Raw genomic sequence first — 27,838 nt, forward strand, 5'->3', positions numbered from 1 at the left:
CAGCTCTCACTTCCATACATCACTACTGGGAAAACCATAGCTTTAACTATACGGACCTTTGTCGGCAAGGTGATGTCTCTGCTTTTTAAGATGCTGTCTAGGTTTGTCATTGCTTTTCTCCCAAGAAGCAGGCGTCTTTTAATTTCGTGACTGCTGTCACCATCTGCAGTGATCAAGGAGCCCAAGAAAGTAAAATCTCTCACTGCTTCCATTTCTTCCCCTTCTATTTGCCAGGAGGTGATGGGACCAGTGGCCATGATCTTAGGTTTTTGATGTTGAGCTTTAGACCATATTTTGCACTCTCCTCTTTCACCCTCATTAAAAGGTTCTTTAATTCCTCCTCACTTTCTGCCATCACGGTTGTGTCATCAACATATCTGAGGTTGTTGATATTCCAGTTTGGGATTGTGTACAAATGCAAGTGACTAAAAATGTCCTCACTACTGAAGTTTTAGAATCTGAAAGACCTGAAAGACCAGTGTGTGTGTGTGTGTGTGTGTGTGTGTGTGTGTGTGTGTGTGTGTGTGTAAGAAGAGTTGGGGAACACCATTTTCAAATTACTTTTTAAATGTGATGTTTTCCATTCCTATAATTTAGCAAGACCTCGCTAGATATTGTGGATGGTATGTCTATAGTCGAAATCACTCCTAGCATCATTTAAATAAAAATATATATTATTTGGAGCATATTTTTTTTAATGAGCTTGGGTGCCTTAAGAGTTTTCCTTCCCCCAGGAAAATGTATGCAAATTTCACTTTCCATGAGGGAAGACTCTCAGGAGCCCAACCTCTACTACAAATTGACGTTGGAAGGGGTAAGGGGAAGATGGGCATCATCTCACCTCTAACACCCTGCATGCTTTCAGATCAGGATACCAAAAGAATATCTTTTCTGGCATAATCCTGCCCATTCTTTATGATTTGCTGGGGAGGCACTATTTTGTATCTCATCCAGATCTGAACAAAATAAAAACTATGGCAGACCAACATGGCTACCTACCTGTATCCAGATCCGAGACGTGTTTGGTAGAGACAGGTGGCTGGTAGAGAGGTGGCTCCCTGGAGATCCCTCTCCTTGACATCTTTCTATCACCTTCTTCAGAGGTGGCTTCATTTCTTATTCATTCATTAAATTTGAATGCTGCCCTTCATCTGTAGATCTCAGCTGGGTTTGCAACATTACAGCATAAAATACAAAATACCGTACATGATAAAAACAAGGACAAAAAACACAAACCAATAAACCTCCCTCCCCTCCCCCTCCCATATCAAGATATCTTAAATGCATATCTTGATATGCATTTAGTTTTTAATCTCCTTTTTAGCAGGCGCATCACATAGTGAAACGATGGAATTTGTAGCAATGGCCACCAACTTGGATGGCTTTAAAAAAGGGTTAGACAAATTTACGGAGGAGTAGGCTACTGGTGGCTTCTAATCCTGATACTTACAGTATGTTCTGCCTTCACTGCTGGAGGCAGTAATGTTTTTGAACACCAGTTTCTGGAAACCACAGGAGGGGAGAGCGCTCTTGTGCTCGAATCCTGACTGTGGGTTTCTCACTGGCGTCTAGTCGGCCACTGTGAGAACAGGATGCTGAACTAGAAGGACCGCTGGCCTTTACCAGCAGACTCTTCTTAGGTTCTGAATTTTATTTTCTCTCTTAGTCACTTTAATCCTGTTTAACTATTACTTTTATTTTTAGCTGCTTGGGCCTTTTCCTAAATGAAAAGGTGTGTTGAGGATGTACTGAAATAAACAAGACTTCTGCTGATTGGTGTTTTCTGAGCGATGTTTTCCCAGTTTGAGCAAGAGCCATTGAAACATCTTCCACAGGAATGTGTGGGGTGCTTGTGGGTGGTGGAAAATGGAGGGATGGAAAATCTCCTTCTCCCGCCTTTCTGTGAATTACTCTGGGTCATAAATTCTCATTGCCAATTATTGATCCAGTTGCTGGAATTTACCGGGTTACTCTTTCCAAGTTGAGGTCACCACATGTCTTGTTAGTTGCATGCCCTGCTAGTTGTGACTAGAAATGAAGGGATCTGCACATACCCATACATACTTGCCCCATCACACCTGCTCCATGCCAGCCTCTGGGATTAAAGGAAACCTCTCCAAACAGGCAGCAGCAGAGACTGGAGTTAAGTGGGGGTGGCAGAAAGAGCAGTTCTAACCGTGAATGCAAAGTAAAGAAACCCAGGAGACTTGAGTAAACGATTGCAAATGGCAAGAGCCTGGAAGCTTAAGCAAGAAGAGTTTGGTAGATACAGCGAGACTTATGGGAAATGGAAATTATGTTCAGCAGAAAAATGAGAAATTCCAGGACATACAATGAAATTTTTCTCGACCTTTTTCTTGATTCCTGGCCAGATGTCTTCTTCTGACCATCTGCAGTGCTCCCAGCTATCACCCACCATTTTATTTGTACTGTTGTAAAAGAATTTGATGCATATAAAAAGAAAACAACAAAAAGATGCAGCAATGAGAGACTTGCCATTTGGAAATGCACAGAGATATTTGTACTGTTAGAATTTAGTATGCAAATCTTCAGTTTGGAAGAGATTTGGGACAATGTTTCTGCATCCCTCTGCTTGTGAAAACTTAATTAAACCCTTTGGGACTGTACTAGAAAGGCAAGTGTGTGTTTAGAAGTGGAATCCACTTGCTTAGTGTAGGTATTCAGGTGCCGTCTTCTACAGATATTTTCACGTAGTGAGATGCTGGATGGATGATATCATAAAGACTGCACCAGATGTTTCTCTGGGAATGCAGAAAAAATATCGGAAGGGGCTAGAAATGTGTAGGCCTATCTTTTCTTCATGAGTGTTTGGAAGCCTGAATAGGTATTTTATTTATGAACCACTTATAGCAGGAAATCAGAAACACAATAGCAGGAAATCAGGATCACACCTCCCCTATAGATATGATGCACTAAGGCAAGCATTGAAACTGTTTACATATACTGTATTTACTTTTTAAAAGCATAAGCCTTATTTTTTGTGTTACAGAATTGGAACATCCTTTTTGTTCATGTTTTATTTCTAGTTCAGTGGATACTAAATGCAAACACTTAAAAGTATCTGCATAGAGATGAATAGCTTGCTGTTTACATTTTTATGTGCAGATCTCAAATCCCTTGGAAATGGATGGCCCTGTTCTAGGACTTGTCTGAAAGAGAGGGAAGAATTCAGTTTGACAGTACAATATGCAAACTGGCGTTTGCAAGATGCAAAGCTGCTGCTTACACAGAAGGCTGCCTTACTGAGCCAGACCACTGGTCCATGTTTAGCCTTGTGTTCATCAACTGGAAGCAGCTCTTGAAAGTTTCAGACAGGATTCTTTCTCAGACATAACTGGAGATACCAGAATTGTATGTGGCATCTTTTGCAAGCAAAGCATGTGGTCCAATACTGAGCTACATTCCTTTCCCCAAGTTCTGGATACTCTTAGTTGAAAACAAGCTCTTCTGGTACATAAATGAGTTCAAATTGCTACCATATAATGAAGCCTGGGGTGAGAGAGAAATACAGTCAAACCTTGGTTTACGATTACCTCGGCGAGCGACCGCCACGGACCTGGAAGTGTTTACATCCGGGTTCCACGGCGTCGGGTGCACAGAAGCGTGCCTTCGGGGAGCGACCGCCTCCATGGAACGGATTGCGGTCGCAAACCGAGGTACCACTGTACAAAGATTATGGCACCTACCAATTATAGGAACGATCCCAGATAACTATTGTGTCATGCCAAAGGGGTTGTCCCTGAAAAGTGATATGGATAAACCAACCCAAAATAGCCTTTTTGTGTATATGTCTGTCCAGGAATGTGTTCTATATATTATTGTGCAAAAATGAGGGGGAGCTGGAACTATATTGGAATTATTATTATTATTTATTAAATTTGTATACAGTCCTTGTATACAGTATACAGACCCGTAGATCTCAGGGCAGTTCACAGCAATCAGCTCAAACACGTAGCAAACACAATGAGGAAGAATACCACATCCCTGTTCCTTAATTTAACCAAAGATATCCACATTTCATTGACATTTTACCAACAAATTAAAAGAAAATGAGCCTAGGGTAACAATGACACCCTGTGTCTCTTGTTAAAAGCTACCAAAGAGAGGTAGGTCGTCTTTTACCAACATAGAACACGGTATCGGCAGAGACTTAGCACTGCTAATCCCCCCCCCCCTGCTTACTCTTAAGTACCTGGACTACAATGGAATATAGAGGTAAGTGCATTGCTTATTTAAATCATTGCTGGGTTGTAATCCTGAAATATGTGCAGATTAATAATTACAGATTTGTCAGGTTGTTTACAGACAACAAGCTGTTGCAGACTCATCTCTTTGGAAGATACTCAGGTCAAGAGGTTTAAACGTTTGAGTATGGGCGGTGCTCAGATGATGTTTTATGCTGATTTTTTCCTTATTCAGAAGTGTGCAATGGATATAAAATATTTGGCAGAAACATAGCGATAGGCAAGACAGCCAAAGCGTCAATAGCCCATAGGCTTTTACTGTTATTTCATGCAAAACCAGGCCAGTTACATGCGTGCTCATGCCCAACCAAATGTCACATTATGCAACATGCCGTCCAATCCTATAAGTCTTTATTTGGAAGTAGACTCATTTCTATGGGGCTTATTCATTCATATAGAAGCATAGGATTGCAGCCTAAGAGAGCGTCATTGCTAGCCTGGAGGAAAAAAAATAAAACACATGAAAACTAGACGCTAGGTATGTAATGTAACTGTATATTTATTTCTTTTTTTAAAGAACACTCCTTAAATGTATTGCAATTCAATATACAAACTTTTTTCACAGAATTATAATCCACTAAATAGCACAGAAATAGACCCCAGAATTTTCTTGACTTGCGTGTATGTATATTGGGGAGGGGCAGGGTGAAGGGAGCAGCCTCCATCATGCCTTCCAAACAAATAAGCAATGGTTCTTTCCTGTCTCCTCCTGAAACCACTGCATGCTATAAATGCCCTAAATCTCGAAGGAGAGAATTTATTTTCTCCGCTGACCTTTTCCCTTAGATAAGACATATGGGGATGGTAATTTTTATTCTGGTGAAAAAATGCCTACCGGTTGTCTTGGTTGTCCAGAAATGGCTGTCAAGCCTTCGTCTAAAATTCCCTCCCCTAACCCACCCTAAAGTCCCCACATACGAGTGAGATAACTTGGCAATATGACTAGGCTCCTTGGCTATCAACTGGTATGGAGCCCCCCCCCCCAGGTCATTTCCATGGCTCCACCTGCTGCATGCAGTGCCCAGCACTGACGACCACAACTACCGGCCCCGCCGATAACAGAGATCTATACAGTCAAACATGCTTTCTCACCTGAGCTGGAAGCCTGATTCCGCTATAGTCAAAGCCAAGGGAGCCAGAGTTCCATTCTTCTTCTTCTTTTCTTTTTTAAAGACACTTTAATAAAGATATGTGGTGCCCTATCACCTGATCCTGCTTCCGTCCAAGTCAAATTCACAACTTCCACTGACTTCACTTGGAGCAGGGTGAGGCTTTTAAGTGTCCAAACAATCTACATGAAATTGCACCGCTTTTTTTTCTTTTGCTTTTTTTAATTCGCACATATTTACATGGGGTGGAATGTTTTCCCATTTTCTTTTAAAGGAGCATATAGAGCAACATGTTCACATAAGACCAAATACTTTTAATATATTTATAACTGTTTTATAAAGCTTTGAAAAAACTCACAATAGCACATGGTTTTACTTTAATGCTTTACGGTACTATCTTTTTAAAACCACAATCAGCACTTTTAAGTTATAGTCGATCCAGCAAACAAGAGACAAAAAATTACAAGAGTTAAGAATGGACTGATACATCCTTTTATCTTATTTTTGTTTTAAACTAATGCATAAGTGCAGAATAAGATACTCTAGTTTAAATATCTTGTTTACAATATACATTTTTTTTGTTCTAATAATGCAACAGTAAATCCCATGCTTCACATAGAAAAGCAATCCGCAACATTAAGAAAAAATGTACAATTTATGAAACAAAGTAAATAAATATTAGTATTACAGAATCAGAGCTGTACATAAAAGCTGTTCAGTTTTAATCATATAAAAATATTTTAGTGCAACCTCACATATATATTGATGCTTTTTTTGTTTTTTGCTTTACATCGTTTAGGTCAAAGTGTCCAAAAAAGGAAAGAAATTACATTTATTACAAAGCAGATACACAAATTCTAAAATATGTACAAATTACTGCTAAAAAAATGCTTATAAGAATATAAGCAAAAGTAAAGAAAAGGCACAAACATCTGTACAGGTTAAAAGTACCAGACCCAATAAGAACTTTGAAATTTCATTTTGGTCAGGCTCATGATGACTCGTAGTTTTACTCAATTCTTTTGATATAACAAAAGTATATATAATAGCAAACTACTGTAACTTAGAACCGGCATGCTATAAAGATGAATACTTCCTTCTATCACTAGGGGAGGGGAGTCGGGGGTCGAAGTAAACACATGTATTAAAGTCTTCACACATTTTCAGATCGCTGTGGGTTGCTTTTTTCGGAGGGTGATTCTCTTCTTTCCGGTGTGCTTGATGGGGAATCTTTCTTACTAAGATAGCCTAACTGTCTGACATCCGCACTGCTTTTGCTGTAAAAGGTGGAATGAGATACTGCAGTCTGTGATGTACCAAAAAGGTCCTTTTCGCCACTGTGCAAGTCAGGGGAGGTGGCTGAGGCACAGATCTGGCCTGGCTCAGAGCCACTAAAGTGTTTAATGCTAAAATGTGCACTTTCCGAGGGTTCCTGCGGAGGCTCAGAATCCCTCTGCGACTGCTCTGTCCCATGTAGGCCTTCCTCGGCTGCGATTCGGAGAGAAGCTATGGCTTTTGTACAAGTCTGTATGTTTTCCTCCTGCTCCCTCTCGACGACGCCGTCTTCCGAAGTGCTTTGTTGCAGCAGCAGCAGCTGAGAAGGCGATGCAGCGCCTTGAGCCGCAGTGTGCAGAGCGTGAGGGCAGGTGCGCTTCTCATGGTGCTTCAAAACAATGCACGATTCTTGAGTGATGGTTTCCGAAGCTGCCCTCTTCTTTTCACCAGAGCCCTCTTTGGGGAGGGACAAGATGGACGGAGGATGTAAACCTGAAAGGGCTGAAGGTACCGAGTGGACCATTTGGATGCCGCCAATGGGCATCATTGGGATGGGTGCACGAAGCTGCTGCTGAGAGTGTAGTGGGAGGTGGCTGAAGACATAGTCAGTAGGACTCTCAGGGAACAGGTTAGATCCGTGATGCTCCAGAAGTCCCTTTTCTCCAGAAATATTGAAATAAGATCCCTGGAACAATCCTGGTCTTGAACTCTGCAAGCAGAGAAAGATATTGACAATTAGCAGCAGCTATCACAAGACTAGCAAATCTATTCTACAATGCTACCTACGGTTCAGCAAAATGTGTCATAAAGGACAAGAGGTAACATGCAAGAGACATTGTGGCTACAAAACCTTGCCACTCTGCCATCTAGAGCAAATTGCCACTATAAGATGCTCTGCAGAGCAAATACTATCATTCAAGCAACAGTAGCCCTCTTTATACATTTTAAATTTGCCTTCCGAAATATCACACACAAAGGCTCAGCTTATAAACAAATGTCAATAGCTCAGACACATATGAAAGCAATGTTGATAGATCTGCAGGAACACAGACATGTCCCCTATTCTTTGTTTTCCTCTATTTGTCAGTTCTTGTAATGTAATATTGAGAAGGAGGAGGAAAACAGCCGAGGCCAAAATAGCCGACTGGTTAATTAGAGGCAATGCGCCCCTTTCCTTTCTGTGACAGTAACAATGGTGATTGGTTTTCAGTTGTTGCCTTCTTCTTCCCCCCTAAGATAACTGAAGGCAATAATATTAAGGTCTGTGGGAGTGCTCAAATGCATCAGGAAGCCCATTCAACGATTCAAAAATTGCTACTCTTGTGCATCCAAAATCAATTCTTTCCATCCACAGGGAATAATCCTAATTGTGGAGAACAAAACAGATGATAGAAAGGCAGCTGTACTAGCTTGTTCTAGGAAGGATCTTGAGAGTCTAACTCCTGGCTTGCCCTTCCTGGGACACTTTCCTGAGAAGCAGAGAGTGAGGAAGTTAATCTCAATCAGCCATTGCCAACCTGCTGTCCTCCAGGTTGCAGGTTTGATCTCCTGAAGGGAAAGCTACATATTCCTGCATTACAGGGGGTTGGAGATGATCCTAAGGGCCCTTTCCAACTCTATGATTCTAGAGTTCAGATCCAATGATGTTTTGGACTACAACTCATCTTCAATGTTCTTTCCAGACAAAAGCCAGCAAGTCAAGGCACACTGAACCTTCACTTGCCTATGTACATGGATGTTCTTTCTGGTATTTGCCAATGGAAAGAATGATAAGGTGTAGAGTCATTTTAACACAGTACGATAACTGATGGGGCACGGGAGAAGGCTTTTTTTTGGGGGGGGGAACTATTCAGCTCCCAACAATTGCAACAGGACTACCAGGATGCTGTTGAGGAGACCCCTGTTGATCCTTCCATTAGTTGTCTATGCCACATGGTTTTCAGCACTCACTGCGGCCTGCCAGTGACTCTTCCATAAGGTTCTGTTGTACAAATCACTGCCCCTTTTATCCATTGTACCTCTGACTAGAATAAATAACACAACTCTGTTTTATGCTTTGCTTATGCCAACAATTCATAGTTACAGAACACTATCAGATACATAAAGTTCACGTTTTTGATTACCATGTTCTTTTCAACTCACCGACTGTCCCAATGGAACTGATTCCGACTGCAAATACTGGCCCATGGGCAATGTTGGGTTATGGTACAACCCTCTTCGGGGTGATGCTGCTCTAACTGAGGCCAAATACCTTCTCTCTCTTCGTGGAGACAGATCTCTTCGGGAGGATGCGTCTTTCCCAGGTGACATGGGTCTCCTTGGTGATAGATGGCGTCTTGGTGACACATCTCTCCGTGGTGATAACTCTCTCCTCAGTACAGCTTCCTTCCTGGGTGATACGTGTCTGATGGGCGAAATCTCTCTCCTTGGTGATAAATGTCTTCTAGGTGACAAATCTCCTTTGGGCATCAAATACCTCTTTGGCGAATTATCTCTGTACGGTGAAGAATCATACCCAGGTGAGGACTGTCGGCTAGAAGATGAAAAGTCTCTAGGAGAGTTGGACTCCAAAGAAACAATGTAGTCTTCATCCATGCAGCAAGGTATGTCAAGTCTATCTTTGTCCGGTTCTGAATCTGTACTTTTGTTCTGGAAAAACCTCTGATATTCTGTCATCTGTGAATCATCACAAGTGTCACTTGGTGTGAGGAGCTGAGTAACCTGAATGCTTGGTAAAGTGACCAGTAAACTTATCAAGGATGAATGTCCCACTGAACTGTCAGGAGAACCCCCATAGGATGCTGTAGCAGCATTCACAGATGAGGAGAACCTTGGGGGTTGGGGGCTAGTGCTTCGGGATCTTGTTTTGGGTGTTGAATCTCCAAGGGTGTCATCAAAATCATCCTCGTCTTCATCATCATCATCGTTGTCCTCTCCATCATCTCCATCAGATTCCTCAGCATCAGAGAACTGGTGCTCCATTGACGAGCCAGCCATGCTGCTCTTCTTGACTTCGTGATGTGTGTCATCCATATTTTCTGAAACAATTGTGACAAATCATAAGTCAGAGACATACTTCCAGACTTGACCATACAGCTTTCCCACACACAAAGCAGCTGTCACAATCAAGCACTAAAATACCATTGTTTTCTATAGTCTCTAAAACTTCAGCATGGTAGGATGAGAACCCAAGTCACATGGTGACTGGTAGGGGTTTGACAAAATAGCACTTACAGGGTCTTGAAAAGCTACACAAAATAGCACTTACATGGGTTTTGAAAAGCTACACAGTAACTCTCAGTGAACTCAATGTGACTTACTTCCAAGTAGACATGTTTAAGATTGCACAGTTAGCCAATCGGTGCTTGGCATCTCAAGTCTTTACCTATTAAAGATTTACTCTGTAAGCATGAGGCCTAAATTAAGATTTTCCCTCCCAACAGAATTAGGAACTAGGATTCTCAAGTGCCCAAGGATGCATCAAACTGACAGGAGTATAATCTGGATTCCACAGTTTGCAGAAAAATTCTGCCCATTATCACCTTGTACACCTTGGACAGGTCTCAAACAGCTTGCGAGGCGCAGAATGTTTTCACACTAATTGGGAATGTGTTTGCATGTCAACCTTTAAGAATACTCTGCGTGCTACAAGCAATGTTTATGCTCCATTCGGGATGGGGTGGGGGCAGGGAAGCCATTTTCACAATCAAGGAAACCCTACACTCAGTAAGCCTCAGACAAAAATGTCAAAATTGTTTCGATGCTTTGTGTTGACATGAGAAAATCGGGGGGGGGGGAGGTTCTTAACACATCCTCTCTTGTCAGCAAGTGATAAAATGTGATGCGTCATTTGCATATTGCAAAGGCCACAGCAAGTCACTGAACTCATTGTGACATACCTGCTTCTTCTGTTTCAGCATCATCCACCGATGTCATAGATACCCCCAGCTCCAGGCATTTTTTCATGTGTGCCTTAGATTTCATATGTTTTGTCAGATTTCCTGTGGAAAGATGACACTAATTAGATGGCACTGGGAATGGGGAACTTTGTTGGCGTTATGCAGTCTCTCCCCCCCCCCAAAAAAAACCTAGATAGAGAACAAATAAACTGGACAGACAGATGCAACATATCCACTCATTTTGAACGCCATTGTAGCAAGAGTAATTGCATATACAGTATTTGCATGTATGTTCTCAGGTGCTGGTATTCTTAGTCCTGGTGCTCAGGACTGTTTAGCCTATCTTCTTTTTACTGTGCTGCTCAGACAACCCTATTATTATTATTATTATTATCAGCAGCATCAGCAGCATCAGCAGCATCATTATTTCAATCGTGTTTAGCATCATCCTTACAATCAGTCGGTGATTAGCTGACGGAAACATGCTGGGAAAGGATTGCCACTCAGTTGTTTGCATCGGATCCTAATACAAGGCCCCAAAACAGGGCCTTTAAAAGACAAAGCACCAAGGGACAATCTAGGAATGATTTAAGACCAGACTGGGGTGAATTCTGATGCTGCCTTTCCACGTGCAGAACGGCTTTTAATTCTGCAAAGGTAATAGAAGGGAAGGTGATTTTTGTCCCTCTTTCCCCTGCAAATCCCCCTCAACTTCTGAAAATTAGTTTCCAGATGGTTGTGTGATTTTCCAGAATAATGTGGCAGAAGGTGACACAGTGGGCTGCAGAAGATTCTAAGATGGTTACTTCCCTTTCAGCTGTGTTAGGGGATGCCTCTGCTGAATCAAAGCCACTCTGCAAGCAGAACAGCAGCACTGATTTTCAGCCCCTATCTTCTAGCTATGTTGGCTGAAATACAATTCAGGAAGAGACTTGTGGAGTCTCTTATGATCACACAAGCTTTCGTGGGCAAAAGTGGGCTTCATCACATGCTTCACTTCTACAGACTCACAAAAGCTTACACAATAATGACTTGATACGCTTGGAGGTGCCACAAGAGCCTGTCGTTGTTTCTGCCGCAACAGACTAGCACAGCCACCCTTTGCAATTTGTTACTAAAATATAATCCATAACCATATTTGCCTGAGAATTTGAGTGCACAAAGAATTATATTAGTTTTTAAAAGTCTCCCCTTGGTTCTTCGTTGTCATGGGTAACACCTCAAAAATGTACAGCCAGAATTTAGGTAGCATTTAGAGTTTTAGCACGCTATTCATTTTTGTTTGCTTATTTATTTTGCAATCTACCCAGAGTAGATGCAAGATAATAGAACATTTATTTATTTGGAGCTGTGAGGACAAGATTGGAAAGGAAGGGCATAAGTACCATTAATTTAATAAAATGAATGATGGAAGCCAGGTCTTGGTCAGCCCCAGTTGCGGCAGTGTTAAAGATATTCTTGGCTGCTGCAACTACTGTCTCCACCAACAAACAGAGCAGCTGCGTGGCATCAAGGACCACCACCCAAAGACATGTGTACTTCTGAAGGAGAAGCATAATGCCATCAAGGATGGACAATGTTCCTGACTGCACATTCTTGAAACAGCTAACTATCCACCATCTTTGAATTGTATGGCGCTTTTGAGAGTTGGAGCCCAGCAACATCTACCAGGGCCACCAAAGCAGCTTCTGTCATATTAATGCTGCAAAACCGGCAAGGACCTGCATCTTTCATGCAATACGTGCACACACACTACAACGTCACCATGGCCAAGAGGTATATTAGAAGCAGGGTTTGCCAAGATTTAGGGAATGTAAACAATAAAAGAAAATGCCAATGAAATATCCCTTTAAAGGATCTGGTTCCATGGGAAATCCTGCTCCAATGAGTACTGCTATATGTATTGCCTCAGGCTGACAAATGGAAGTTTCTCCACCACCCCCTCTTTTGAGTTGGTAAGTACATGTGAACACAAGCTATCATATCTCAATCCATAATTAATACCACTGTGGATGGAGTGGCCCATCTGGAGTCTGTGGATTTCTGCATTATTTATCAATGTGAAACTGACCCACCATAAACGCAGATCAGGAATTCTCTGCCCTGCAGCTAATGTTCTGCTTCTGCAATGTGCCACTGCAAATGTACAATCCCCTAATGTAATTAATACTTGCACCATAACATTTGGAGCACAAAAGTAACGTTTGCCAAGGCAGTTTTTCTTTTTCTTTTTTTTAATTTTATGCCACTACATTTCCTTTGCAGACAGATGGGCTGGGCAGAAGCCCATATTTCTTAATTAAGTTATACAGAGTGGCTCTCCATCTCACATAAATCCTTGAATCACTTAGATAAAGAGGTGAAAGTTGCATTTCAAGAAGAGGTCTCGTTTTCATAAATAAAACCACCTTGCTTTAAGAAAACCTCCTTTGCATTTGGAAAGATGGTTGGCAGAGAGCCAAGAAGAGACCACCCCACCCCCGCCGCCCCAGCATAAGAACAACTAAGTACCTTTTGTTTTGAAGGCAAAATTGCACAACTTGCATATATAAGGCCGTACATCTGTATGAGTTCGGATATGTTTTTTGAGCATGCTTGGCTTCTTGCAGCGAATCCCACATTCTTCACAAATGTACTTTCCACGCCCTCGTCCTCTGACATATACATAATCCTCGTTGGATTTATACCTGTTGGAAGAAAGGCAATATCAAAATGGTGTTTTTAAGCATCCAGATACACAGCCAGTACCTTACAGCAGCATCTTTAGTTTTAGGTCACATTCTGTGGCTCCACTAAGAAAATCAATAAGGTTTCTAAGCACTGAGCATTTGCAAGATTAGGAACCAACTTGGACTTGGAAGAAATGCTACTCTCATGCAGGCTGGCACCCAGCCCTCTGAAGAATGCACTCTCTGTAGGGCTGTCCTTCGGCTTGGCCTGGAAGCTCCAGCTGGTGTAGTACATGGGGGCTGGGCTGCTGATGGGAGCACGTGGCTGACAGCATGTGACACCTCTGCACAGGCTACCCATAACCTACCAGACCAGAGTCAAGGTTTTTGTGTTGCTATAAAAAGCCCTGAACAAACATGGGCCTAGGGTCCATTAAGGACTACCTCAGCCCTTATATCTCAGTTCGATCACTGAGATCATCGGGGAGAGTTTAGTTATGGAGGCCTGAGTGGCATTCACTAGAAGTGGGGCCATGCAGTGGAACACTCTTCCAGCATCCTTACTTTTGACTTTCAGGCATCTCTTGAAGACCTTTTTATGCTGCTGGGCCTGTGCACTTGTTTAAATTGGTTTAGCCCATCACTTTAATTATCATGTGTATTTTTTATGGTGTTTTACGTTTTATAGTTGTGCCTTACCCGGGTATTTTATGAGGGGGCAGTATAGAAATGCTTAAATAAATAACCAAGAGCCTTTACTTTCAAGACATTCACCAAAAGGGAGAATCTGATCTGACTCCTAAGTCAGGTGCTAGAATCTTAACTACTGTATTTTTTTTAATCTTCATGATACGTATGCTATTTTTATTGTTGTTCTAGCCAAGACCCCATCAGTATGATACTCTGAATTTTCCTTCTCCCGTAAAATCTCATAGACTAACCTCCTTACTCTTAAAAAAAAACCTCAACACCTCTCCTATTTGCCCGAGCCGATTCTTTTCAATGACACAGGATGATCTGCAGAATTCAGAACAATATCAACTGAGCTTACTAAATTAGTGAATTTCCTGAAAGGTGGCTTCTGAAATCCCCTTGGCATTTGGAGTTGCAGGTCATCGAAAGCAAATTTTGCTATTCAAATGTCTTCATTTGAATCATGCTACCTATCAGTGGCTAATGCTGTTTGAATGATGATAACAAGACAGCTTTCACCACCCAGGCACACTAAGTGAACTTGCAAAAAGAGTAAACTCATTGCTGATATATAAGTTTCCAGAAGATAAATGAACTTCAAACCATAGTTTCAGAAGCTGCCTCCATCTTTAAGATTAACCATTTCAGTATTACATCCAAACCCTAAACTGTGGTTAATCGAAAATAGAAGCAGAATCTGCTCATGGCCATGCTGGAGAGAAAAGGAAAGGGGTAGCCTATGAGTCTGAGGCTGCTTGTTCTTAACATGCTAAGCCATGTGAACCCTTCCATTTTAGTAAACCACTGTTAAGGCTAACTACAGTTTCCTGGGTTTGGATGGTACAGCAAGCTGTAGATAGTTTTAAAAAAATGTATATGGATGCTTCAAAACTCCTCCTCATGGTTGTATTGGATGGGAAGGACAGAGCTGAGAACTGTTCCTCATACATCTGAACTAGTTCAATATGCTTTATTTTAAAATATTTTTGAAGAACGGGGGGGGGCTAATATTAAAATTTACTTGGGCAATAATGAAGCAAAGACTTTTGTCTACAAGTTATTGTTTGAAATTGTATAAGGAAGTGTTTAAATAAGACACAGGAGGAGCTGGTGGGAAATGCGTTGACTGTGGTTAAAATAGTAGCAGCAGGAACTGGAGAAGTAATAGGAAGTTGTCTGTTGAGGAATGTCTTGGAAAATCCTCATCTGGAATACCAAAAAGCAAGCTGACTGCTAGTGTATATATATATGACTGGGAAGGGCAAATGTTGGTGCTTAATTTAAAGCAATGCATCGTTTAATGTTTACTGGAATCAGAGTCAATCTATAGAGGAAATACTTCAATGGATCTTGTCAACAGTTTAATGAATAGTACATATCAAGGGAAATCATAGGAGTTACTTGTTTCTTTATTAGCTTGTGACCCTGCTCTTTTCCCTAAAGGGCATTCAGAATGCCTTTAGTTCCATCTTCTTTGTTATATTTTATATGGTTGTTTTAACTCACTGGTAGCATGCATTTTTGTATTGTTTTGCCATATAAATGTTTTATTGTAAGACCACTATCTACCTAAACCCTTATTTATAAAGGCAAAAAGTAACTTACAAATGGCATATTTCAAAATTACAGAAGAATAGCTGGGATACAAACAACCTCTAGACTTTTGCCCATAAATCCAATCTAAAGAATTTTAGATTCCTTTTCATGACAGGGTAATTTCTCCCATCCTGTCAATGCCTGATAATAGTTTCAAAAGTCAGAGGTGGTTGATGGCTCAACTATTTAAAGAAGAAGAAGAAGGAAAAAAGCAAGAATTCCAGTGGATTTTTAATTTCTCGCCTTTACTCCCTTAATTCATGGTGCAATATCCCAGATTTTCAGCAGTTGTCCATTCAGGTAATGATGAGATCCAGACCTGTTTCACCTCAGTTCACTTGGTCGACTCAAGACCATGATCTTGGACCTAGCACAAGCTGCTTGCATGAACCCTAAATTGGACCCTGTTCTAAAAAATAACAGAACACACATGATATTTCCAAATGTATTTTCTTACCCTCCTTCAAAAATCTTAATTCGCATTGGCTCAGTTTGTTTGGATACGATATCTTTATCACCATGGCTGTCTCCTTTAATTCTTTCTTTGATAACATTCCCCGCTACTTTCTTTTCAAACTTGCTGCCGTATAGGAAGAACGGCTCCTGTTTCATCTGTGAAATGGAAAAACAACAACACAGAGTCACTAATTGTTGTTAATGCTTGAAACTCGGAATCAGTGCCACAAACGTAAACAGTAAACTGCATTGTGTCATATTACTGTAAATGCTTTAGGACATACTTAGACCTTACATCATCCTCAGACTCAGAAAAGCCAATTAATCTGGCCCTTTGACTTTGTCAAGGAATAAACAAGATAGGCAAGAGGCAGCAGAGGAAAGTTTTTGAAGTGCCCAGGGATGCTGTAAGCACAACACCTCATCATGCCGCCATATAAACACAAAAAGGGAAAGATAAAGGAGACTTACTAGGCGATCAAAATCTGTCCACTGCTAGCACTGGGATTTCAAGGCACAGTCTGCTCAAAGCCATCTGGCCCATCGGGGTTGGTGTGGTTAAGACACACTAGTTTCTCTGCCTACAGTTCAAAAGGCAGTGATGTGGCAACAACCCATGTCCAACTGCCTTTGATCTCCCCAACCCAAAGCATTAGGTACTCATTCATAGCTGAGACATAAACCCACAACTTCATGGGAAACAATCATGTGCTCTAACTAGGAGGAATAGTATAGTCATGTCAGGGCTGGAAATATCCTGGGCCATTCCACATTTATTGCTAGTGCCTCATTATCTAATTTATTTGGGCTTTTAAAGGATTGTCACCTACAATGTTTTGGTTTGTTGTTGTTTTTTTTTTTAAAAAAAAGGCTGGTGCCTTGAGCTGGACATGTTTTTCCAGCCATAGTCGATAGCTTCCAAGTTTCTAAAGCCCATGACTAGGATATGCAGATTTATCTTTAATACAGCACTAACTTCTGGCAACAACCTGTCTAATTTTCATTTATTCATCTTTTAACCAAGAGGTATTAACAACACTGGAGAAAATGAACATGGAAACTAGGGCCTCCAAAGTTGTTGTCTAGATTTACCAGTTTTTCAAAGCCATGAATTTTATCTGAAGGCAAAATGATATACAAAGAGACAACAGGGTTAAAAATAAAATAAACAGAGGCCACATCTATTTCTCAGAGTATGAGGCACTTATATAGGTTCATTGCGTTCTGGTTAGAATCCAATCTTCTATCTTGCACTTGGGAAGAATTTATATATAGTGTATTACAGCTATTAAATATATATATACTGTGTGTGTGTGTGTGTGTGTGTGTGTGTGTGTGTGTGTGTGTGTAAAATTTAAAATAAGTACATCTTCTGACACATTCTGAAATACCAGATGTACTCATTTTTTTCTGGTTTTTATGCTTTATAACAAGCCAGTTTTAATGGCTCTTTGGAACAATTTCTGAATATACTTGGAAAGTGTTGAAATTGTTCGGGGTGAGATCCATGACCAGGATGCCACATCCTTGTTTGCTCCTGCTTCCTGAGAAATCCCCTCAGAATTTGCATTCCAAAGAAAGGTATTCATTACTCATTACACTGAAAAGACTTGAGTGCATTTCGGTTTGCTGTATACTGTAAGGTCTAAATAAAAATGTGTGACTCTTTAAGAATTGGTTAGTTACCTGAGCAAACTGTTTCCATGCACTTGATGATGTCAGTTTCCCTGTTCCGGGCCTATACATTGGAGCCAGTGTATACATTTCCGTGCTGTTTTTCTGCTTAGACCGTAGGAGGGCAAGGGTAATCTTCGTACTCAATCCTGATGGGTTTGGGTTACAAGAACTAATGCACCATGAAGCATAAACAGAAGATTTCAGGGTTGTTTGCTGAACAAAACTAGGCTTTGTGTAGTTTAAGAAGCACCAGCTCACAGTTGTGGTAGTGCGCAAACTAGGGAACTGTAGGATTTGCTGGAAGTCTGTGAGATCTGTCAGGAGAATTGTCGAAGTCACCGCTTTCCCACTTGGCTGCGATGCCATTTTTACCAACATACCAAACGGCAATTTCTGTTGCTTGGGTTCATCTTCTATCTGGCTTTCCGCTGATGGCAACCTGGTGGGGCTGAGACTCATGTCAGATGATGCTTCATCTACGTCCAGTTCTTCTGGGGATTCTTGGCCTTCCGAGGTACCACTAGACTTTTGCCCTGGAGAAGCAGAGTCAAAGCTAAGGAGCTTCTCCCTGCTTACTGGGGAAAGTTCAGTGAGAGGCATGTTGGTAGCTGGCAAATCTTGAGATGATGAGGACGGCAACGGAGAGGAGGACGGCACACTTTCTTTTGGCTCAGTAGTACAGCTCTGCCTAACCAGCTGAGGCTTTTGAGGTCTGGGGAAGCTTTTCTTTATGTCTGAACTGGTGAGTTCTACAGCACTTAGCTCCTCAACAATCTGCCCATACATCTTTTCATCCTTTACTCTCTTTTGTTGCTTGGTTTCCATGAAGAGCTCCAGGCTGCTTGCCGGTGAAAGCATTCGCTTGTTTCCGCCTAGGGTAGAGGCACTATCTGAGCTGGAGGTTAAGCACAATGGGATGGAGGGATCTAAGTTCAGGGACAAGGTCTGCGGTACTTTCCACAACCCTCCATGCTGGCCTAACATCTGCGCTATGTTGAATCCTATGTCATGCATGGTTGCACTGGTGGCTAATGTCCTTTGAGAAAGAGTCTCGTCGACTTTGCAAATGACAATGGCAGGGCTGCTGCTCTGAGCAAGAATCTGGGAAATGCTTGTGTACATAACACTACCATAGGATGGCACATGGGTCTGGATTCTGACGGGAACAACTGTGCCCGGTAACGATTGGGCAGGCCCAATATTCTGGGTTTCAAAATCCACCTGTAGCTGTTGTTCAGAAGAGGTATCGGTTGATTTAATGCTACAATCGGGCTGGTATGTTGCAAGTGCATTTTTAGAATACTGTCCTGATGTTCCTGAGTAACGCTGGTAGGTTTGCTCTTTAGCATGCACATAATCAGCAGTTTTCTTTCTGATATGCTCCTGAGCATATTCCAGGTGGTAACCAGGGTGGCTTTCGGTTGAGAAAGGTTGCTTGGAGTAAGTTTTCTGAAGCTGCTGTACAAAATGATGTGGAAAGGGGGACTGAGAGAGTTCCGAAGGCCACAGGGGCTGAGAGGGCAAGTGAACCATGCAGACCGACGGATACGGAAACTGCAACAACGTGTTCTGGAAGGGGAGAAAGGGAACCTTTTCCTGCAGTGCAAACAGATGTTGCTGTTCTGTTGAGTATTTGCTTGGAATATAAGGTGCTTGCGGGATTGAGGAATGGGAAAGTGGAGATAAACTGGTGCTGCGTGGGGGACAAGAACTGGCAGACTGCTTCCCAGAGTCATCCGATTGGACAGAAGAAGGGGAATGAGGCCAAGCCACATGGGAAGACCGAAGGCCGGCGTGCCCGTGCTCCGTTTGCTCTTGCTTTATATTTTGTTCCATGCTTGGATCAGCTTGGGAAATCTCCGGAGAACCACTGAAAGAAGCCTGGCGAACCAAAAAGCATTTTTTCCTTTCTCTTGCTGGAGATAAAGAGGTAGGAGGCAGACCTACTGCAGAAGCATGAGTCAGATTCCCGTAGTCAAAGGATTTGCTTCGGATCTCAGGGATTTCAGCAGGGTGGGGGCAGGGCATCTGTTCGGACGAGCAGCGCCTCATTTCCTTCTGTTGGTGATGCCCAGGGACAGAGAGTGAGTAACCGCCAGCCGGGACGGTTAAAAACTCAGACTGTTTGCCAAACTCATCCTGCCTTGTTGACGTTACGAACTTGATACTGTCCTCCCTCTCGAAGGACATGGACAAACTGGAACTATGGGACAAATTGCTCTCTTGGCTAGGGCTGCGAGAAAGGCTCGTCCCCGTGGACTCAAAGCTGGACTCTCCAGAGGAGTGCTCCAAGTCGGCCAGCCGCAAGCGTTTCTTCTTCGGAGGTAGCTTCTCGGCTGGCAGCTGAGAAAGGGTTTCACTCCTCTGTGGCCACTGGAACTCTTCTGCAGGCTTCTCCGGCTCTTTGGCTGGGGCTTCCCTCTCTCTCTCGGGTTTATCGGGCTCCTCCGTCACACGGATTTCAGGTACCTGTATATTATGCTGGCGAACAAGCCTGGGCTGCATGTGATATGACTGAGAATGTTGGGACAAAGAAGGCTGCTTGCAAACAATGCTGTCCGCATTTTCCATTTGCGGGACCCTATCTGGGCTCATTGGGGAATCTGCAACCTCACTTTCACAAGTCTCAGACGATGAATACATCTTATCTTGCTGGCAAACGACAAGCTCTGTAGATTCAGACCTTTCAAACGAGTTGGGCCGGCTTAATGAATTTGTGTGTTGAATGACAGAGATTACGTTGCCTTTTCTGTTCAGGGACTCTGAAGCCTTTTCTTGATCGCTTGTCAAGGAGCATTCTTCTAAACTTGTGGCTGGGCTTCCAGACTGCAGGTGGGATCTGCAAATTTCAAAGCGGTCCGGGTGAGAGTGCACAGAACTGTCGTGGCTTTGGATGGCATATCTGGTCCTTGGTGCCTCCTGGACCTGTAATTTAGGATCAAAATCGCCACTCATAGGGCTGCCGGAAGCACCGCTGCACAGGGATGGAGTGTCTTCCTCATCTCCAACACTCTTTTGTATTCTGCGCTTTCTAGTTTCAAAGGTAATGCTATATGAAGAAGATACCGCCTGCAACTGTGCAGATGATTCGGGATAAAATTCTCCCCCTTGCTTTGACCCGCCCAGAGATGGTGTGTCTCTATAGCTTTGCTTCAAAGGCCCATAATCTTCCCATTTCCTGTAGTGCTTTCCAGAGGCATCCCCCTCGTAAAACGGCCTCTCCCCTGTTAGCAACTTCTTCTCTCTCATGCCTGACCCTTTTTCTCCTACAGTTGACCTGCTGGAAGCCACCATAATGTTCTTTGCTATTCTCCCATGGTACTCTGAATCCGAGTGTCCTTCCTGCAGCGATGGCAGCTCAAAGGCTGCTTGTCGTATTAGCATGCGCTGGTGGGGGGTTCCTATTGTCCCAGGGTAAAACACATCATCAGAACCAGTCATCCTCTCATCAAATGAATGGCTTCCTCTTAAAGCTGGAGGGACATTCAAGTTGGTTGCAGATGAAGTTGGCATGGAGTTGCTTCTAATAAGTGGGTTTGTATCTGCTGGCGGCTCTAGGAGAGATGAATCACTTGGGTGGCTTCCTGGATAAAGCATTGATTCACTTTTGATGGATGATGTGACATTCTGAGACTGTTTGGATTCCATACTGCTGTCGTTAAAGACTTGGCTACTTTTTATAGTGCTCATTTTGCTAGGATCAATTAGTGCTTCTTTATTTGGAGACATTCGCTCTTCGAGCATCTTCATTTCTAATCTAGGGTTTGTGAGAGGTAGGGGCTCTGCCTTGCCTTTTCTACCCATCGAGCTACGATCCTGATTGGCTGTCGCTAAAGGTTGTGCCATCCTTTGATTAATCCTATAGAATTTTCCAAAGATTATTTCTTCATAAGACTTTGCGTTTGTATTTGGTGGGCTTATTTGCTGCTCGGCACTCTCTGAGCGCGAAAAATAACCAGAGTCAGTACTTCCTTTGCTGTGGGGGCTCAAGAGATTTAATGACTGCTCAGAATCCTGCCCTTTTTTCTCAGATAGTCTTAGTGCAAGTCGCTGCTTAACTGTGTGAGAGTCATCAGACTTACTAATTAATGTGTTCTGCAGATTGTCAGATCCAATGTGTGGGGAGCTTTCACATGGTAACTGCACGCCACTTTTGGGAATAATCAAAATGGGGACTTTCATTGGGTTGCCCAGGGATTCTTCTATGGATGAGTGAAAGCCACTTCTGCTACCAATGTCCAATGGAATCTGCGGAACGGGGCTCAGTTTGTCAGAACCTTCGACAAATATCGAAGTCTCTTCATCAGTATCTGTACTCTGCTCGCCATCTGAATGTATCTCTGCCTCCACATCGATAAAACTGGCGTCTAGGTCCAATTTAGATACCGCCGACTCTGTGAAAGGTACTAATCCCGCTTTGATCGCATGGGCATGCGATTTCCTGTGCTTGTATAAATTGCTCTTTGTCTTAAACGAGAAGCCACAAGGGACACAAGGGTACGGACGTTCCCCAGTGTGAGACCGAATATGTTTCTTAAGTACACTAGGTTTGGCACAAGCCCGGCTACAGTATGGGCAAATGTATTTGCCAGGCTTTTTGGGTTTGTGTTCTTTCTTATGCCCATCTTCCGAATGTTGCTCTATACACTTCTGAGAATACTGGCTATAAGCAGGGTTCAGACTCGAAATCTTCTTCCTGGAGAAGCTTCCGCTATGGCCATGCACGTGAAATGGAAACAAGTCCTCGGAGGCAACCGGCTGCAGGTGGCCAGGAAACTGCCATTTGTGGCCTTCTAGGCTCTGATGCGGTTTCAGGTTGTGCAGGAATCCTTGTGGCAATGAATGCTGGGGGAAAGAAAGTGAATGTTGACATGAGTACGGACTCGGAAGGTGCTGCGTGTATTGCTTGTCTGTGGCTTGCTGGGCAACATCGCTAGATGACACTCCTTTCCCAGAATTGAAAAGCTGTGCAGATGCCGGGTCCCCCATGTGTTCGGGGTCCCTTTGTGTCTGTCCTTCCAGGCTGCCAAGTGCGCTCATCTTAACATTAGCCGAATGTTCCTGCCTCCATCTACTTGGTACTTTAGCTGTTTCTCCAGACCTTGAGGTAGCATTTTGCCCTACAGCTGTATCTCCGGAGTCCATTTTGTCGTGCAAGGTCTTAAGTGCTAGTTCACTTGAAAGCTGTTCAGGCACATGAAGTGTCTCCAGTGCTGTGCTTTTTTAAAGTTAAGTTGCTCCCATTTCTCCAGAGCTGTTCCAAGTTCACAGACTTCTCTTTCTCTGTGGAACAGTCCACGCAGTAGTCTTATAGGCATTAGATCTTTCGTAGCTCTATGCTAAAAAAAGGCTAAATTGTCACACAGTTCTGTTCATGGCAGGAAGTGTCTCTGAACAGTTTTATTATACATCCATCAAGACTTGCTGTGGCATTTGAACATTATCCATGGTTTTTAAGTGTTCAGAAGAAGAATGATCCAGGGGGATATATTTGCTCGTCAACTAAAGCAGGCTTCTAGACATTCCTCCCAAAAAGATGCAGTAGTCTGTAAGAGAGAAAGTTAAAAGAGATCAATGCGACAAAATACATAAGAGAGAAACATTCAATCGAGTGAATGAGGCTGGAACTAGATGTTCTCTGAGTCACTTGGTTGTTGCTGAAAGCAGCTGTCTCCCATCTCTTCCTCCTTTTTTCCTAATGATATTCAACAAGCCAATGTGGTGTGCAGTGGTTAGAGTGCTGGACTAGGACCTGGGAGATCAGGGTTCAACTCCCCACTCAGCCATGAAGTCTCTTGGGTGTCCTTGGGCCAGTCACCAACACTCAGCCTAACCTGCCACACAGGGATATTGTGAGGATAATATGGAGGTGGGGGAACCATGAACACAACCTTGAACTCTTTGGAGAAAAGGTGGGATATAAATGTAATAATGATTTCCTTAAAAATAAAAATAAAATGGAAAGTGTGTGACGCGGTGTTACTGAGCTCTGATTTTCCCGAATCTTGCTTCCACTTGATAACAGCTCCTTAAAAGGTAAAGGGACCCCTGACCATTAGGTCCAGTCATGATCGACTCTGGGGTTGCAGCGCTCATCTCGCATTATTGGTCGAGGGAGCCGGCATACAGCTTCCAGGTCATGTGGCCAGCATGACAAAGCCGCTTCTGGCGAACCAGAGCAGCACACGGAAACGCAGTTTACCTTCCCGCTGTAGTGGTACCTATTTATCTACTTGCACTTTGGCGTGTTTTCGAACTGCTAGGTTAGCAGGAGCTGGGACCGAGCAACGGGAGCTCACCCCGTCGCAGGGATTCGAACCGCCGACCTTCTGATCGGCAAGCTCTAGGCTCTGTGGTTTAACCCACAGTGCCACAGCTGCTTAGAGGTGCCAAAAAGCTCACAACATCATGCTGCTAGATGTTACAGAGGAAGGGGAGGACCAAGGACCACTGTTTACAGCAATAACAATGCAGCTTCTACAATGTCTAGTTCTGGCCTGATACCACCAAATATATCTATTAAGAAACAGTGCTTCCACTCAACCTATCTGTGCAGACAATATAGGGAAAATATCTATATGGAGAAAATGCTAAAAACAAACAAGCAATGGCTCGAATGGAAGTTTGTGAAGTTGCACACAAAAATATGTTTGGGTTTTTGTTTTTGTTTTAAAAATGAAACGACATAGATTGGAATAATAATAATAATAATAATAATAATAATAATAATAATAATATATTTATACCCTGCCCATCTGGCTGGGTTTCCCCAGCTACTCTGGGCGGCTTCCAACAAAATATTAAAAATACATTAAAACATCAGTCATTAAAAACTTCCCTAAACAGGGCTGCCTTCAGATGTCTTCCAAATGTCAGACAGTTGTTTATTTCTTTGACATCTGATGGGAGGGCGTTCCACAGCGCGGGTGCCACTACTGAGAAGGCCCTCTGCCTGGTTCCCTGTAACTTGGCTTCTCGCAGTGAGGGAACCACCAGAAGGCCCTCGGAGCTGGACCTCAGTGTCCAGGCTGAACGATGGGGGTAGAGACGCTCCTTCAGGTATGCTGGGCCAAGGCTGTAAAGGTCAGCACCAACATTTTGAATTGTGCTCGGAAATATACTGGGAGCCAATGTAGGTCTTTCAAGACCAGTATTATGTGGTCTTGGCAGCCGCTCCCAGTCACCAGTCTAGCTGCCGCATTCTGGATTAGTTGTAGTTTCCAGGTCACCTTCAAAGGTAGCCCCATGTAGAGTGATTTGCAGTAGTCCAAGCAGCAGATAACTAGAGCATGCACCACTTTGGCGAGACAGTCCGCAGGCAGGTAGGGTCTCAGCCTGCATACCAGAGGGGGCTGGTAGACAGCTGCCCTGGACACAGAATTGGAAACCACACCAGTAAGCATATATTATCCGTGGAACAATAGCAGTAATTGTGATGGGCAGCAGGACTACCTCATGTCAGAAGCAGCAAAATGATATAGTGCTGGAAGGGACTATGGGAGATAACGACCAACTAAAAGATACTCTGAATAGACCCGCTGAAAGTAGTCAGCTTAAGTCCATTGATTCTACAGGGTCTACTCTAAGAAGGATCATCTCTGTGTTTCCACCTGGCTCACAAAGTAGGAAGGAGAAGCTATGTGTCCTGCCAGACACTGGCTTTTAAGGGAAGATGATTACAAGATATGCATATGCAAATCTTGTTCTTGTGGCTCCCTACTCATATCCACACAGATTAGGTCATGCTAGGTCCAACTTACGTGTGACATGCAGTGGGTCTCTTGATGTTTTGAAATTTTACTGAAAAGCAGCAGCAGGGGGGCACCAAACTAGACCCTTTCCACTGAGGATTCTATTCCCAATCTAAATCCCCTACAAACTGCAATTAGCCCACAGCTGCTCTGTTCCAATTCAGAGCCCCTGATATATGGTTTAACATGTAAAGAATTAATATACCAGGAATTCAGCCCATACATTAGCCTAGTTTGGTCCTTACAACTTATGCAGCAGCATCCGGTGCCAGCCTGTTTGTTGAAGACCTGCAGCTAGCAAGATTCTTTGCAAGTCTTTGAATGCAGAATATGCAAAACTATCAAACAACTAAGGCAATTACTAGATCAGGCCATTGGCATCTAACCCCAAAAAGCTGCATATGTCTAAGTTTTACTTAAACAGTTTCTGCTTGTTTTCCGCATAAATACCCTGTTTCTCCGAAAATAAGACGTAGCCATAAAATAAGCCGTAGCAGGATTTTTAAGCATTCAAGGAATATAAGCCATACCCTGAAAATAAGACATAGTGATAGGCACATCAGCAATGTCAGCCACAGCAGCAGGAGGAGGAAAAAATAAGACATCCCCTGAAAATAAACCATAGTGGGGGGTTTTGAGGAAAAATAAATATAAGACGGTGTCTTATTTTCGGAGAAACACGGGTAAGAGCCATGATACATGCTACTAAGGATAGGATATCTCCATTTCGTTTTGAAATCTTTCCTGTTCTAGTGCCAGAGCAAAGGATATCTTTAATTTGAGTATTGTTGTTTTTTAAGTTACCTGCATCTTCTTGGCATCTACTGTACATGACTATCTTGAAGCTTCCTAGAGGGAAAGAAAAGACAAAACAAAAATAATTAGGAAAATGTTAAAAATTTATATGGACCTTGGAGAGAGAGAGAGAGAGAGCGTACTATTTTAAAATTGTTCCAGCGCTTATCCATCTTCAATGAATAGAAACTAGGGTGGTTTTTTGGGGGGACGGACGGACACATTACCTTCTGTTCTGAAGAATATGTTTTTTAAAAAAAGTCCTAGCCAATATAGCTTTTTATGCTACATCTTTGAGTATACAGTCAACAAACTCCAATATCTCTGCCACTGGCCTCCCCAGCAGTGCTAAATAAGGAAATGAAGCTGTTGTATAGTGAGTCCAGGATGGGGGGTGAGAGACAAAAACTGACAGAAGAAACAAGGGATGGAGGAGGGGAAAGACCTCTGCAGGAGATCAGTTCTTACCTGTGTCCGTGTAGGGGGTGGGGAGAGAAGTGGGGAAGGCTAAAGAGGTGGAGAGATGGAAGGGAAGAGGAGAAAGAGGAAGGGAGAGGGAGGGAGGGAACAGGTAGAAAGGAGAGCGCAATGCAATTATGCAACATTGCAAATCCCACCTACATTTGTCTTTGGCTCCACACACTTTTGGATCTAGATCTGCCCCCCCATTGGTTGAAACTCTGTTTTCCCAGTAGTCAAAATGTCCTCAATGAGGAAAAGTCCCCACACCCCTGTCATAAAAGGAACGTCTGTTCAAAAGGATGGGAGAAATCAATAAATTATTTTTGCACCATACTTACTATGTTTCTGAATACATGGCTTCATCTAAAGAACAGGTGTTGGCTTACAAATAATTTTCAAATTGCAATGTACAAAATACTGGCTTCATTAATAAGCTAATTAATTATCTCACTAGCCAAGCACCAAATAAATAAAAAGGCACAGTTGCTTGGGGGAGGGAACTGACTCTGAAGAAAGCCAGATGGTTACGAGCAAAATAACGACGCTATTACATAAATAAAGGAAATAACATCTTTCCTTCTTACCAAATATCTCTCTCGGCCACAGTGATGAAAATGTAGGTTTATTGTACATTTTGCCACCATTGCCGCTCCCCTGACTAATCTGTGTAAAAAAGCATTGCCCACCAAAGTAACTTGGACGCCAGAGTGTCAGCGAGCTTTTGTGTTGTTGAAACAAGCCCTGACCAGTAATAAGGTGATGCTAGCCCCGGACCAGCAGAAACCCTTTGTGGTCCAAACGGATGCTAGTCATACAGGGCTGGGAGCAGTCTTGCTTCAGAAAGATCCCGAAGGGGAGTTGAGACCAGTGGTTTACCTGAGTAAGAAGTTATTGCCCCGTGAACAAAATTACTCCACTGTGGAAAAAGAATGTTATGCGCTCCTATGGTCTCTCTCTAGGCTGAAGGTTTACCTTTGGGGGGCGGAGTTTCAAGTGCAGACTGATCACTCGCCTTTATGTTGGCTATCACGCATGAAAAACTCCAATCAGAAATTGTTAAGGTGGAGTTTGGCCTTGCAGGATTACAATTTTACTGTGGTTCATATCCCTGGAAAGCAGAATGTTGTGGCGGATGCCCTCAGTCGCTTGTACCAGTCTGTTGAGTAGCTGTTATGTTTATTATGATCCTCA

General features: G+C 42.8%; 1 protein-coding gene across 3 annotated transcripts in view; it reads right to left on the minus strand.

Moving 5' to 3' along the window:
- Positions 1 to 4,746: 4,746 nt before the first annotated feature.
- HIVEP2 (HIVEP zinc finger 2) overlaps positions 4,747 to 27,838 on the minus strand; it is a 152,257-nt gene continuing 129,165 nt past the window's right edge. For all 3 annotated transcript variants that reach the window (XM_035108846.3, XM_035108847.3, XM_035108848.3), the window contains exons 4-10: positions 26,195 to 26,239; positions 17,649 to 23,185; positions 15,964 to 16,118; positions 13,060 to 13,235; positions 10,549 to 10,650; positions 8,792 to 9,687; positions 4,747 to 7,358 (exon numbers count right to left, since the gene is read on the minus strand). In XM_035108846.3, the coding sequence (XP_034964737.1) occupies positions 6,528 to 7,358; positions 8,792 to 9,687; positions 10,549 to 10,650; positions 13,060 to 13,235; positions 15,964 to 16,118; positions 17,649 to 22,784 (7,296 nt within the window). In that variant the 5' untranslated portion in view covers positions 22,785 to 23,185; positions 26,195 to 26,239 and the 3' untranslated portion in view covers positions 4,747 to 6,527. The remainder of the gene's footprint in view (positions 7,359 to 8,791; positions 9,688 to 10,548; positions 10,651 to 13,059; positions 13,236 to 15,963; positions 16,119 to 17,648; positions 23,186 to 26,194; positions 26,240 to 27,838) is intronic.

Source organism: Zootoca vivipara, chromosome 3, assembly GCF_965207765.1.
Source record: "Zootoca vivipara chromosome 3, rZooViv2.hap1.1, whole genome shotgun sequence".
Lineage (NCBI taxonomy): Eukaryota > Metazoa > Chordata > Lepidosauria > Squamata > Lacertidae > Zootoca > Zootoca vivipara.